The sequence below is a fragment of the Echeneis naucrates genome, chromosome 22 (genome assembly GCF_900963305.1).
Source record: "Echeneis naucrates chromosome 22, fEcheNa1.1, whole genome shotgun sequence".
In the NCBI taxonomy this organism is placed as follows: Eukaryota; Metazoa; Chordata; class Actinopteri; order Carangiformes; family Echeneidae; genus Echeneis; species Echeneis naucrates.
The window spans coordinates 17,048,819-17,065,014 of NC_042532.1; the positions used below are offsets into that span (position 1 = coordinate 17,048,819).

The 16,196-nt window shown below is 41.1% G+C and overlaps 1 protein-coding gene across 1 annotated transcript in view; it reads left to right on the top strand.

Moving 5' to 3' along the window:
* The window catches only part of slc25a21 (solute carrier family 25 member 21), a 78,664-nt gene that overhangs the window by 37,297 nt on the left and 25,171 nt on the right, over positions 1-16,196 (top strand). The window contains exon 3 of the mRNA XM_029493318.1: positions 13,550-13,598. Within this exon, the coding sequence (XP_029349178.1) occupies positions 13,550-13,598 (49 nt within the window). The remainder of the gene's footprint in view (positions 1-13,549; positions 13,599-16,196) is intronic.

The window sequence follows — 16,196 nt, forward strand, 5'->3', positions numbered from 1 at the left end:
ATATGGCTTTCATTTACAGCCCCTCGTGCCAGCTAGATTAATTCAGGTCCAGGAGGGGGCCACATTTGTTTTGTGTGGCAGGAGAGTGAAGGTCTGTTGCAGATTTGCAGTGAAGTGTTGGGGAGCAGTGCAGGCCCGCGAGCCCACTTTGCAGCTTGCAGCCTTTTGAGCCTGATGGCAGGCGACTCCTTTAACTGGGGCTGGGGAGCAGTCTGCACAGCTCAATTTTGCCCACATTAATCAAACTCACATTTCCTCACATCAGCCTGTGTGCCTATCAGCAGGGCTGCCTTGTTAGCATAATGAACTCAGGAGATTTTACACAGAGAGCCACAGTCTTCTAAAAGTGAATTCAGTCTGATGTAAGAGGAATGGAACAAAAACCCTAATGTTGTTCTTTCTCAATTTCATTTTACTAATTTTATCATTTGAATTTTCTACTCCCATATTACCTAAATTAAATAGTTTTAGACTTTACATACAAGAAATAAATAAAAGACTGCCTTCGTGAATCTTCTGATTTTTATGTACAATCCCACCACATTCAGGTATCACATTTCTTTCACACCCCTCATCAGTTGGCTCTGCATAAAACATCAAAATCTATCATTTCATGGAGCGTTTAAGTCAAAATGGCCTTTTGTGTACGTGTTGAGTTATTTCTTTCCAGGCAGACTTCCTCTTGGTACAAGGGGGGCAGAGGGTCATTGAGGAGAGAGAGGGGGTCGGGTTGTAGAGGTGGCGGGGTGGCTGTCTGAGAAAGTGAAAGCAGTCAGACAGTGTGGAGAGAGCTTTGCTTTTCTGTTCATTCATACAGGTGCTTATAATTTGCAGTGTGTGATTAATCATTGTTGTGTTTGGGCGTGACATCTTGTTTAATGGATCTGTCCATCTCCCCGTTGCACTGTTCTGCACTGAGCTGCAGGCATTGCCTTTATATATTCAAGACCAACATTTACACACATGCTCAGACACAAAGAATTTAACTCCAAAATTGACATAGTTGTAATTTCTGGGTCGTCTTTTTTGTTTTAAAACACCTCCAGGATTACTCCGTGCACTGATGTTAAAGTAAAAAATGCACCGGTGAGCAAAGTAGCCAAACGCAACATGTGCTAGAGCCCACCAGCTGCCACCACACAGAGGCGGTGGTGTTTTCTGTGTGTGTTTGCTTTGGGTGGAGGGCAGGCTGGCTGGTCAGCACGGCTGTAAATCAGAGTCTTCCTGATGGAACCCTGATGGAACCCTGATGGACAGGAACCTAATCTGTCCCCGGTGTGTCATTACGCTCAACCTCCCAGATAGCCACAGATCCTGCTGCTCCTCTCATCTCTCCCTGGCCTCCACACAGACAAACACAGACGCACACAGACCCACACATACCTACGTCCACAGTAAACCAGCCAGGGCAGCCTTCTGGAAACCAGAGACAGTAACGGAGACACACATGTTGAACATAAACCGGTTGAGCCGGTGTCAAGAGTTCATCGTCAGCATCTGTCATAGCAAAATCGGTGCCCAAAACGCATTTTGCTGCTCTCACACCACAGCGCCTCGCTCTTGCTTCAAATGTACACAGGCCATGCAACTACTGTCGCCAACCTGGCCTCACTGATGGCTTTACATAAGCAAACTGACGGATCCTTTTAGGACATGTTAGGATCTGTCCCAAAACCCGGTTGGCTCCTGCACAAGAGCCCCCACACATTGCAAGGAGTCAGAGCCAAGATGTCATCTGGTCATTTTATGATCCTTTACATATCCAAATCCTAAAGAAAATACTGTATTTCCATTTGTTACTAAAATGAAAATGAACCCTGAAATTTGAAAATCAAGATTTCAACAGCATTCTTTGAAGACTGCTCCTTTGTATTTACATGCAATAGTTTCTAACCTCAAAAATACAGCTAAAGTTTGTTTTGTTTTTTGTTTTTGTTTTTTTTAAACCACCTGTTTTATTTTATTAATCAAATGTTTTCAAGTGATTTATGTCACTTTTTTGGAACTTCTCTAACAGCTCCTTATAATTTTGATGTGGTAACTGAGACTTTCCCCTTCTTTTGTTAAAATTGGTTCTTAGTCATAAATTCTCTGCTGACAGTTTGGAGTTTTTTCAGCTTTTCTGAAAACTAACAGGATAAAAGCGACCACCATGTCTGTGCCCGGTTCAGTTGGCGTTTGTCCACAGAGGAGATCTTGACCCCTCCAATTACAGAATGATGGAGTTATTTCTCATGCATGTTGGTGAATTTCATTAACAATTTTGCATCCACACATGAAAGACACTCTTAATCTCAGAATCCTGCTCTGGATTTGTTTTTTATATTTATATATATATATATATATATATCTTTGTGTCTGCAGTTTTCCTTTTGCCTTTCTGACAGACTGTCCTGTGTTCCTATTATTAACCATTTCAGGATTCTTGCTAATAGATCTTTCTAAATGCAGCTTGGTGCATCTGTAGTTATGTGATGTTTGGTTTCTTCGGCTATCTTCTGCAAGTCTTTCACGACGCCTGAAACCAGAGAACTGAGGCTATAATCTGATGCCATCACAGGACAAAACGTGGATCAGCTCCACTGACAATGAATCAGAGACTTATGGACTCAAAGAATGTTTGTTTGACCTCGTGCAGCATCAGCTTGGACTCTGTGTTAGTTCAGAAAGTCAGTCTGTCAATCAAGGCCAATGGAGCAGCTCCAAGGTTTGTCTCCTTAATGACAACAAACGTGAGAGCGTTGCCTCACATTTCCAGCTTCAGGGGCTTGTGATCATACAAACAAATCTTGACTTCACTGTCTAAGATTGCAGGAATAATGCTGTACTTTGCACTGCATTTACCTAGTTTGAACTTTCCCTTCCCCTCGCTGCATTGTATTCGTACAGAACATGACAAACCAGTTTCTGCCTCTGCATCTGTCGCCCTATCTGTACATCTATAGTCTGTTTGTGTACGACTTGGAAGGCACTGATAGGCTTAATCACAAAAAAGGTTTTACCCCAGTCTGAGCATTGGTTTAGTTTGGGTGAGCAACATGGCATAGGGCCATCTGCCAAAAGAAAAATCGTCAGATATGCCCTGTCAAACTCTGAGCCATTAAGCCTCTCTCCCCTCCCACGTGCAACAATTAATTACCCCAATTCAAATAATGTTGATAAATCAGAGATAACACAACACAAAGCCGCGCTGCTGATTGCATAATTGTTGCATCAAACCGCTGCCGTATGTAACATAATCATGGTCTCTCATCAGAACTAAACCACCAGTGTGGAGCTGGGTTATGCAATGTTTGGAGAGAGAAACGCCTCACTCACCAACTTTGTGTGTGGAGCTGGTTGACTCGTGTAGGGCCTTCACTTGTCTTTGCGTCTTTTATTTAAAGGGGACAAAAAAGGCCTATTTTGTTTGAAGAGGACGGACCGCCTCACACACCCAACTTTTTTTTTTTTTTTTTTTTTTTCCCCTCATACGCTGGAACATATTTCTACTATTTAAGCAGTGATGGCTGACTGCATTTACACTTGGTAATGGCTTCCTGCCTTTAACTCTCCTGGCTTAGGACAAGAGTGAACCATGCGGGTACTTCCCTTTTGCTGCTGCTGCAGGTCCTGCCCCTGCTATTACTGCAGCATTGCAGCTCTTCTCCTTTCCCCCCCACCCCTCATGTCCCCGTACAGAAAGGACAGACCACCCTGTTAGCTTATTCACTCTCTCCTCTACTGTACCACTCCTACCATGGATAGTTTGTGGACTGAAAGATCATATCACTCCTCAGGAATGTCCGCTGGTTTTTCAGTCCCTGCATCATTTACATTTATCTACCTTGCAGCCTATTTCTTTACCCACAAAAGATTGTATTTTTGGAGAATGTCCCTATTGTGATGCATCCCAAATTGTCAGCCAAAAAGGCTTTTTTTTTTTTTTCCCCAGGTGGCAAGATTTCTGGGTCCATAAAGGATCCTCTACCCCGACTGTATTTAAACCATAAAGCTAGATTTTCAGCTCATGACAGGTTTTTGTAGCTTTAGATGCCTCCAAGCAGTTTGCTATTATGGGATACAGGTGCTCAAACAGCCTTTTAACAGAGGGGTAATGGGCTTTTTCTTTTTTCTTTTCTTTTTTTTTTTTTCCTTAAAGATGAGTCAATGGCCGTTGGTTTAAATGTCCTTCCAGTCTGTTCGAGACAGCAACAAGCAGTGGGGGGAGCTTCAGCCTATTCATATAGACAGAGGGTGTTAACAACTAATTAAAGAATTTACTGCCTCACTAAACCTCCATTATTGCTGTTCCCTCCCAATTATTGGCTCTATTATCAGCTTTTATGGACTCAGGTGAGCTTCCGTACAAAGTTGTGCTTGTTTTGGTCGAGTGGTCAGCTCTGTCCCTTTTATGAAATAAAAGGATCTTTCATGGCGGCTGAGAATTAACTTTTATAGTAAAGTTTAAAAAAAAAAAAAAAAAAAAAATCCCATTTCAAAAGTGACTAGTGATGGATAATTCCTCTGTCTATTTTTCTTGTTACATTAAATGAATTATGCTTTTTCAGCTGCTTTCCTTCTCTCTCAGGCATGGAGCCATCTCTTGTGTGGTTCCCACATGTCTTTTCCATCACTCTCTCCTTCTCACCTCTAGCTCTGTTAATCAATCTGTCTCCCCACTGTCCACTAGGTGACAGTAACGACACAGCTCTTCCCTCTGGGGGATGGGGTTGCGATGAGGTACATTCTTTGTTTACACAAGGTGAATTGGCTGTAGACAAGAGGTTATAGGCTGTGTGGGTGTGTCAGCAGCGGTGGTGATGTTATGGTGATGTGGTCACGTGGTGGTGAAGTTAATGATGGTGGTGTCTACAGTGGCAAATACACTTACTGCCCATGTACTACTCTGCTTCACATCACTCGGCAGCACTGTATAAAGGCTCACCATAATGGGCCATTCCTTGGGCTCTGCATAAGCTCAAAAAAGTATCATGCACCATAGGAAGTTGTTAGTTTTGATTGTTTTGTAGCGCTGAGGTCATAGCTGTCCAAATTTTTTACATTGCAGCTCAAATCAAGTGGTTCCCACCGTTTTTGTTTTGTTTTGTTTTTTTTTTCCTCCACAACATAACCTTACAATCCTGTTAAATGTACTTCAAGCATTCCCCATAATGTTCCAGACGTATAGGTCTCCACTGATTTAAACTTAACGTTATTTAATACTATGAATAATATAATATACCTGTGTACCCCAGATGCATTGCTGCAAATATAAAACACTGCATCCTTGCAATCATAAATACATTCTGGTGCCGTAGCTTGATGATTTCAACCAAATTTGACCCATAAATTCAAAGTAAACTGAGATCATACCCAGTTGATATTTCTCTGTACTTGCAATCTAACCAGATGATTTGTGCCCATTCATACATTCATTCATTCACTCACAGAAGTGCACAGTCTGTCAACATACTACATACTCAAGACAAACTCAAGACAAACAATCTGCACACAAATCAGTGTGTAAATTATTGTGCTATAATCAAATCAAAGTTTCAAGGCCAAGCCCACACTGTCACTACTGTCCTTTAGCTGATGGCCAGTGAGCCATTATTGTTGAGTGTTCGATAAAATAGTGTCCTTTAAGGAAAATGAATTTCACTTTTCAAGTCCTCAGTCGAAATATTTACCATTACAAGCAACGTTCACACAGTGCTCTTCTCGTGACGAACCACCGACCTGCTCTACCTCCTGCTCCACAGCATCTTGTGTCATAGAAATTATCAGAGATAGTCAAAGTTGATATGGCTTCAGTGTTGTACAGATGTCACAGCATGTTCAAACTGGAGCAGTGTGGGCTAATGAAAACAGTGATGGGTATTGACTGTTAGCTCTCTCACGTTTTAAAATGTATTTTAGTTCTGGTTTGCTGTAATCTCCTCTTAAATGGATTTTAAATGAAATATGCCATATTTTGACAAAACGTTACCGTGGCCATCAACGCTCTTTAGTTGTGTAGCAACCGCCTAGAGATCAGCTTATTGATGCCAACAGCCCCGAAGCATCTGCTTTGTTGTTTTTTGGCTGCGTTTGATCTGAAACTTGAGTGAGATGGCACAGACGGGTGTGCTTTCAGACAAGTAAGCACCAGGGATGGCAATAAATTTGAACTGCAGTGTTCATAAGTCAAAGCATACTATGCCAATCTTGGTGATTTAATTTCTTTGATTTGAAGTCCTTCCTGGAAGTCTGTTCTTCCTTTTCAGCTTCTGATTAAGTTTGTTATGATGTGTTGTTAAGGCAGCTGGACAATCAAAATATGTTCAGCTCTACAGTTCCAGACATGAACCCATAATGGGTGTCAGAGAAGCTTATTCTATTTTCAGAAAAATATATTTTAATTTTAGAAACTTGATATTTGAGTACTTGATTGGTTTATCAATGAGAGGAGTCTTCGTTTCTCTGGTGGTGAGGAGAGGGTTTTTAAAAAGTGCAGGGAAACAGACTTTACAAGAACTTACATAGCTGAAATAACATGACAAATCAAATATGTACAATATTGTAAAGTTTTTATTTTTAGTTTAAGCAGTCTAAGTTTTCGACTTATGACTTCACTAAGTCTGACAGGTATGCCCCTGTCTCTGCCTTTCAACTAGTAGTTTCCCACAGAAGAATTTATATTTATGAAAAATCATATTTAGTTTTGCTACTATGGAGTCCATTCCCGTGCTGTGGGTCTGAAGAGTGATTGAATTTTTTTATTATTATAATAGTATTGATTTCATTAGCGAGTAAAATATCTTCTGACCCTCAGGTTAAAAACTGCAGATAGCTATAAATATAAATTAAAATCTCTCCCATCTTTTGTTGCAGGATTATGCAGTTGATTTAGTTAGTGACAGGTGTCCTGCAGTAGTTAGAGAAAATTTGTTTAAAAAAGTGCTGCTTGTGAAAAGAATCGGGCTGAGCTGACACAGAGCACTTCCTCTCAACCATCAGTTACACCAGGTTTTGCATCCATTTTTCACCCTTTTCTTCTCCTCCCGTCACCCGTTTCTGCCCTCCTAATGCAGAAATTTGCATCTGATGACACATAAAAAAAAAAAAAAAAAAAAGGAAATGCGACCACAGGTGTCAAGAACACAGTGAGAGTGATAGACGAAGGAGGTTTTCACAATGACAGTGCTGCACTGTTGGCACAGTGTACCCGTCAGGTCTATCACCAACTAATCATTAGTCAGCCCTGACAGTGCAGAACTTAACCCTGTCAACAGCACGCAGACCTTTACTTTTCTTCAGTGTCACAGAGTTCAGCTTAAGTTTGACAGACGGGGACATACCCAAGCTGTCTCAGCCTAGCCGATGGGTAAAACCACAGCATGACACATGACTAATAATTAATCTCAACTGCAGACTGCGTGTTGAACTGTAAAATTAGAAAGCAGGATGGATGACAGATATATGATAAATCTGGGTTTTTTGTTTTTTTTTTATTACCTGGTTAAGAGTGCGAAACAGCTCTGTAGACAGGACACACTGAGGCTCTGCTGGCTATATGGCACATCAATTAAGAACATATTGAGTTTTGCCTTGAGCAAGAGTTAAAGTATATTAATAATAAATTCAGTTAATGCATAATGTCCGAAATCAAACTGCACCATGACATTCCCTCTTTATTTGTAACTTTCTATCAGGAACTAAGTGAAACTGTTGTGTATGCACTCTGGATGCCCGCACCACGAGCCCTTTGAGGCGATAACTGAAAATACAACCCATTAGTTGAAACAGGCCCGCAGAATACTGGGACGATTGCACCTATCATCAGGGGCCCCCAGTTTAAAAAAAGAGAAAGAAAGAAAGGAACCCACTGTCACTGGAGATGGCCGTGCGTGTTTTTCTAAGCACCCTTTGAGCTTTTCAAGTGCAGAATCAGGGACCGTTTGGGAATGTTTTGAGCCATCATAAAGTCTTATAAATATGTAAATTCCTAAATAAGCATTTGACCCACACGTGTTTGTTTTAGGAGATGGACTTGACTTGGACTTGTTCTTCTTTTCTTTTCCTGCTGGTTTTGGTTGTTTTTCCCACTAATTTACTGAGAAGAGCTTTATCCAGCAGTGACAGAAGAGTAGAGCTGGACGAGGAGCGTAAATCACTTTTTGTAATGGCTTCCTGCTTCCACATTAATGAAAATATATATAGGAATATAGAAATTAAAGGCATTTCTTCTGCCAGAAACCGCTCTCCCCCATGAGGGGATCCTACATGCTATTATGACACACAGCTTATGCCACTACTGTAACAAAATGGTTTATAGTCCATTTCAGTTTTAATGTGATCAGTTTGGGATTGTTACACCGGCTGTTTGCTTTAAAAACAGGTTAAGCTCCAAGGCAATATTTCAGTAGTGTGGGGCGTCTCACTCGGTACTAACTCTAGTTTATTGGCCTGACTCAAACCGGCAGGCATTATGTTATTTGGGCATTTTTATGTTACCTTTATATCGAACATTATCCACATTTACCTTGTTTATGCTAAATATTGGCACCAGTGTTTCCTAACAAACACTGTAAATTTATCAACACCTGTCATAGCAGGTTTATATTTTAATAAACACATGGAAGGAGCCAGGAAAAATAGACTTAAAATGTATGCTATGAAAATTAAACATCAACACAGGCTAAGGTTTGAGGAATAGCAGGACAAAAGTTGCCGTGTGTATGTCTGTGTATATCCCAACACGTATCTTTATCTATTGCTCCACTTTTTTGCAGCGACATTCTTTAGCATTAAAAGAAGCTTTATCGAGTTTCTAAACCTGAGCACCCACACCAGTTGCTGATGGATATCGCATTGGCTTTGTTACCACAGATGACGAATTGCAGGGGAGGGGAGCAGCAGCAGCTCACAGGCTTTGTTTAGCATTCCATATCCGATTTGTTTTGAAAAGTATTAATGGAGGACATAGAGGCATGCAATATCACCTGCAGGTTGAGTCAGGAGCTCTTGTCAAAACCAGAGCAGGCCTGTATGTCATCCTGACACTATTACGCCTCCAAACTGCAGGAGGAACTGTGGTTTTCTGCAGTGAGACTCAATGATCCGAGAAAAGTATTATTCAGTAGCATTTTTCCAAAAACAATTAGTTATCGTAGGTTTGGATTTATGTAAGTTGTTGGTTATGACCACAAAGAAAATCAACATTGAATATCTCAAAGTGAAAAGTCTTCATCATTCAATGACAGTAATTAAAGACAATTTTTAAGTGAACTCTCATTAGAGACTAACATTTACTCGTTCAAGTAAGCATGTGAAATGAGTGAACACTGTGTCTCTCATGTATTTGTCCATTTAACTGGGGGAGTCTTGTTTCCTGTGGCAGTCTCCCTGTGGCTGCTGGGAATTACAGTCATTCAGTGTGTGTCTCGGCATGATGGATGACACCTGCACCCGTTGAGCAATCGCTCCCTGGTGAACTATTGTTTTTCTTTCTCACTTTTGCGTGGGAGCAAATTGAGTGCATTCCCGAGCCAAAACCAACTCAGATAATCATCTCATCATTGTGATGTATGATTCTTTCTCTATTTGGAAGACAAGTCATCAGACAACCTGGAATGTCTTCCCAGGAAGGTAGTGGCAGTTAGTGTTTGTCATCAAGCTGCTTGTTTGGTCCATCCCAGATTATTTCTCCCATGTTGACCGAAAGTCGTTGCAACTGAATACGGGATGGAGTGGCATGTCTTAATACCAGGCCGTGTTGTTTCTGCCACGTTCTTCTTCGATACCCGAAACAAAAGCCAGCTTCCATGTCTGTTAAAACCCTGCCCATGATGTCAGCTCCGTGCAATAAGAAAACCAGGCGTTGGATGAAAATTATATGTTGTCACAGTATAAAATCAGCATAATGTCTCACTGTATCCTTACAGCTCATTTGTTTCCACTGCACAATTAGCCTTTATGCTGTGTCTTGGCACAATGGATTTGTGGCAAATAGTAGCCTTGTAGTGAATATGTCAGAGCGTGCCTGAGTGGTTGTGCTCCAGACACTACTATGCCATTAGCACTTTTGGTTAACTGCGTGTGTGTGTGTGTGTGTGTGTGTGTGTGTGTGTACACGCAGGGTGCTGGATGACAAGCCCTGTCAGTATCTTTGTGGTTCGGAAACAAAGGAACCTTCAAATAATGGAGTCTCCTAATCTGTCACTCACTGATGCGTAGCAAAGCTTTAAATGTCAACCAGATGGCAGGTCACTGTGATATCATGCCCCTCCTCACAACTGGAGGACGAAGGGTTTCAGCCAGAAGAGAGGTTGGAGGCTGGCTTAACTAGGGAAAGCCAGAACTAAGTAACACAGAAGCATCACCCCCCCCCCCCCCCCCCCCCCCCCACACACACACACACACACACACACACAACTTTGCCCTCAGCATACTCGGTCACTGTGCATCAGAAGCCATGGAGGGGTGTGAAGTGCTCCCAAGAGTCTGTGGGTTTGCTACTGCTGTGCTCTACGATTAAACAGGAGTATGTGCTGACAGCTGGAGTCGAAGAGCATGATACACTGGGGCACAGTGGGGTGAGGAGCTGCCTCTCAGTAGCGTTGAGGAAACTGATTTGAAAGATGTTTCACTAATGTGTCACCAACAAACCTGAATTCACATAAAGGACTTGGCTGGTTTTCTATAAAGTAATCCACTAAAAGTTTGCTGAAGTGAAAGCAAATACCTTTTTCTATACCTCACATGTAATTGCCAAGATGAAAATGCAGTCCAGCAAGAGAGTAACTCTTTTTGGAGCTGTCATCTGTTGTGAAAATACGCCCTCTTCCGCAGCTTGTTTTCGGTCATACTTGTTTTGCTTCAGCTTGACTTAAGTTGTCAAAAGGCGCTGTGGGACAAGAAGGAAATCGTACCAAATCAGAAACCAAATATTCCCCAAAAAGTGCAACATATCATCATTTAATTGCTAATCAGCACACACTAACAACAGTATGTTTAGACTAAATGATAGAGGTGACTTCATTAGAATTAACACAGCACAAAGGTCAGTTAAAGATTCTTTCCCGCAGAGTTTCTCTTGTTTGCCTTCTGAGCCCTACAGCATATCATCTCATCTGCCATTGGTGGTTCTTAAGGTGTCGTGTCTGCGAGGGCGTTTGACTGACAGTCAAATAAACACAACTTGGTTTTGCATTTGTACTTGTCATCGTTACACCTTCGGCAGCTGCCATCTTGGAGAGTGCCACACAACATGTATTTCTAAACGACATTCACTCAATACATTGGCCCTCTTTGACATTACTGACAGTCTGAGAACTGAAAGAACACATCCTGAGCTAATCACTGTATCTGAGCTGCAATGTGGGGCAAACCTGCTAATTGGTAAAGAGCTGTTAACTAATGTTACCTTTTTGACTTAATGAAGCATTTGGAAACTTGTATCCTTTAGAGTTCCTGTAATGTGAGGTTTACGATGAGGCCCAAAATCTACAGTGAATCATTTTAAAGCAATAACCAGATGTGCACAGACACTGCTCACTTGAAGGTGCAACTTATCCACAGAAGGTCTCTCTTTTTGGCCTTTGGTAGGACTTTGTATTTTCTTAATGACGACAATAGAAACATTCCGATAATCCAAAACTGCTCACTTATTTGTGGAACAGTAAATGCATATTTAATATTATTTTTCACACTTTACCACATTTTCCTCCTTTCCCAGTCTGCAAAAAGCATAGAAACATATTTTACCCATATAAAGAAATGGTAGTCTCCGCTAGCCTTAATAGCAGTAATGAGAAGTGACACACAACCTCTACGTTACTGTTTGTGAATTTGTTGTGGCAGCACTGCACTTATTCAGAATTCTGCGGCTGACAGCTGAGCTGAAATAGACGAATTCAAAACGCAATTGTAGAATAAATCCTGATTATATGAAAAACTAAAACTGAGGGGGGAAAAACTGCCCGTGTATAAAGTGATCTTACTGTGTTACTATGTGTGCTGCCTGGACAGTATTTTAGAAACCTGTTCTACCACCAGATCACCTGTCAGAGCAAGTTCGGTCACTTCCCACCATCTTTGTTTGGTCAAGCGGACGAGTGAGTTTGCTTTCATCATGAAATCTGATTCACCTGCTGAAAGATTTGCTGGGATCCATCTTGACTGCTGGCATGCTGATTAGCAAAACACAAAAATGATGTGTTCAAACCAGGCTTGTTTTACTTTGTATGATATGTGCAGTATCATTAGCCATTGCCAAGCCGACTGAGCCGTGACGGCTTGAGCTTTGTTTCGCTCTTGCCTGCCGGGAACTTGTGCAGTATTTGAATAAATAAAAATAAAAAATTCTTCCCCTGCTCTCCATACATAAAGATGCAACTGTAGACAAAGTAATTTTTTTTATGGTATTTCACTTGATAATTGCTTCCCTGGAAACCCCCCAGAAGACACACTCTTTTATAGACAATATGTTTAATTGAGCAAATTAGAAAGAGCCCATATAGCACAGCAGCTGTGTACACATTGTGGAATCTGCAAGGGAAGCTCTCAGAGCACCAGTAAAGGGATGCAGTGAGAATTGTGAGTATGAAATAGCTGATTGAGTCAGAAGGTCTCAGTGTGCCATAGAAATGGCTTTTCAACACAGACACACATAGCTAGTGTGCATGTGACAGTCCATCACCATTCACCCATCCGCATCGATAACCAACATTTAAGTTTGGCAGCGTGACAAACTGATAATGTTTCTGTGCAACACTGTCTGGCACTGGCTGTGTGTCAAAAACAGCTGGTAGTACCAGAAAGAGTATTTTCACAGAGGCTTTAAAACAAAAGCTCAAACGAACATAGATCTACTGTTTTTCCCTCCCATCTTGGCACCCCCAATGGGAGGGCATTTGGGGGTGGTTTGCTTTAACATGAACTGTTGCACCTTGTGTAAAGCTCAAGAAAAGCTATTTATCCTTATTTGAGAAGTCACTCAAAACTCATTCTAAATTCTGTTTTTGCGGAAGGTGACTTAAAGCAGACATTTGCTTAACACAAAGATTTATCACAAATCATCCTCAGCAGCATAGGCTTTATTTACTTCTTTCTTTTTTCTCTCAGAATTCGGGCACACTACTTGATATTATTAATAATATTAAGAAAGCATTTTATTTATAAAGCAATTTTAAACAGTATTCAAAGACGCTTTACAGGAGGCATTCAATAAAGCAGATGAATACAAAATAAATAAACATTTGGTGAAAGATTAAAATATATATTCATGTAACATCCCATTTGTGACGATGGGATCAGACCACAGCAACTCATCTACTTGATTTTCACACATACTCACAGGACAGGAGCAACATCTAGGTAGCTTATTTCTCCTTTCCTTACTGATTAAAAGGACTGCCAGGTTTCCAGCATCAGTGAACTTGCAGGAGAAAACTCAGCTAATCGGCTGTCCTGTCATTGCTTAACACACAAATATCGTATAAATGGATACTGACACCGAAGAACTCAATAACCATAACAACTGTGCTTCTTGAAGTAATAAGTCCTGTCTGTTTTTGCTTCGTAGGTCTGGTAGAGATCTGCCTGATGCATCCCCTCGATGTGGTGAAGACGAGGTAAGCTCCAACATTCAATCAGACATCTTGTAGATTTGCTCGTCTCCTTGCGACTAATGTGACCTGTCACACCACCACTACTTAGAAAAGAGCTATTTCCACTCACATCTGCTATGAATCCTTTTGGTTGGGTTCTTGGGCCTGTGCAGAGAGGTTCTGTTCATACCACGTCGTTTTTCCCAGCTCAGCGAGCCCGGCCAGCTCTGCTCTCATTCTGTACAGGAATGGGCACCAAAGCCAAGACCCTCAGACATTTTGTGGAAAATCAAATGCATCATTTACCCATTCATTCTCCACACAATGGTAATGTTTGATGTTTTATGTTTTCAAATCATTCAGATTTTTCTTTTCTGCCTTATTACTTAATTTAAGAAGAAAGCATCAACATTTATTTATTTTTTTTTTTCTTCCCCCCTCCTTATGGTTTGGCCTGCGGTTCCTGAAGGAAAACCGGGACTTGCAGAATATATCCGATGTCACTAAATGCACTGGCTGTATTTAATGGCTTGTTTTCCGTTAGAGTCTCCGGTTTGTATGTTATGCAAGAGCGGCAGCAGACTAGAGCTGTGGAGTGATCAAGAGCCTTACACCACAGTGTCTCAGCCAGCCATAAACAGGTCGTGGGCTACTACTAAAGCTTTATAGTCTTTCACAGGCCCAGCCAAGACCTCTGGCTTCGTTCTGAGCCCCCCTGCCCCATTCACTACTTGTCAGTAAATTGTACTGCTTTTTCTGTCATTTACGGCAGCAGTTTCTTGGTAAATAAATTGCCCGGTGTGCCTTTTAAAAAAGTGAGATGCTTGCACTTTGAAGGCACCACCACCAGAACACAGAGAAGGAAATGCAGGGATGAAAGCCAATTGTGAGCAGTGTTGTATTAGTCGATATTTGATACTTTGAAGGCATACGGTGTGATTTATGGTCACGTGTGGAAGCTATGGGGGTTTATTACAGGTAAGTCTCGAGCTGGGCCTGTCCGTCCTAACATAGGGTCAGGGTTAAAAGTGCACTCGCTATTTTCTTTGTCATGCTTTTCCTTAAAAAGTGGTAAAAGCTGCTCTAAAACTGGACAGGTTTATCTGTGTTTTCTGTTTGCATTGCCATGTGTTTATGCTGATAAATGTTCTGTTGCTGAGAAGAGCTCAGTGCAAATTGGTTCCTTTTGGTCTTGTGTTTTGTTTTGTTTTGTTATGTTTTGTTTTGTTTTTACAAAAAGCAAGCAACAGAAGTCTTTCTTTTAATTGCATGAAGGCAATGTCCACAACAGGAGGTTTGTGTGTTCTCTGAATGATGGGCACACACAAGAACATGCGGTGCATCCATAGATATGAAGGTATACTGCACGAGCATGTTCACACACTTGTTCGCACACTTAATATCCACACATGAATTCATAAACCGAGCATACATACCAGCTAATTGGGAAACTGAGGGAGCTGAAATCTATTAGCAGAAACCTTGGAGCCGAGAGTCAGACACAGACACACCTCCACTGGGTCTCTCTCCCTCTTTTCCTCTCTCTCCCGCTTTTTCTCTGGCATGGCTCCTATTAGGCACCGGCTCCTGCTTTAATGTCCACTGGTCTAAATTGAACAGCAACTGGAGTAAATTTACTTTTTTCCACCAAGTCAGAATCAAAGGGATTTTTTTTTCTTTCTTTCTGCCTTTTTTCTTCTCTTTCTTCTTTCTTTTCTTTTCTTTTTTTTTTGGGGGGGGGGTACATAAACTTGACAAAATGTGTACCTGCCCAGTAGTTGATGTTTACCTATTTTTCAAATGGAGGTTTTCCTTTCTCTTTCTCTTGGCAGAAAAAGAGGTGGAGGTGAATTACATATTGTAGCCGTTGGTGTAACAACACTCCACCCAGAAACAAATAGTGTTATGAATCAGAAAAAATGTCAGCTTGGCAGCTTTTTACTTTAAACAAATACAGATTCATCTTCTGAAATGATGGCTTTGGCAGATAAATGAATCGCTGTGCTCCAGAGATGTGAACAATGGTGACGCATAATTTTCAGCGTGATTGATAGGATAAAATATGAGATATTTTTAAACCAGATTAGGAAAGCAGGCCTGCTATGACAAAACTATTACCTCAGAACATTAGTTAAACAATGATGGTCAAATTTGCTTTCATAATTGTGAAAATATTTAACTTGACCACACCGAATGTTGGTATACATATGGGACCTGAGAGCGAGAGCAAGAGCATGTCAGATGAATCACAATGTGTCTTTTTTGCTTTTGTTGTTTCGCTTCTACTCCCCGTTGTGGGCTCAGTGACCAGTCAAGCCATGACCCCAGTTACTCACCTTTGCTAACAAGTACATCTATCTTACATCTGAGGGACTCCTGCAGAGGCCACCTTCCATCACTCTGACTTACAATCTCTTTCATCGCTGTGAGAGCTGGATGCATATAAGTTTATTTTGCTATCAGTACTTGAGTGGCTGCGTGTTACTGAGTTAGTGCCTTTGACACATTCTTTAATGAAATAATATAATACAGTGCACAGTGTAATTATTAACATTGGTTGTAGTTTGAATTTAACTATTTGAAATATTTATAGTTTGTTTTTGTTTTTTTTCTTTTTCTTTG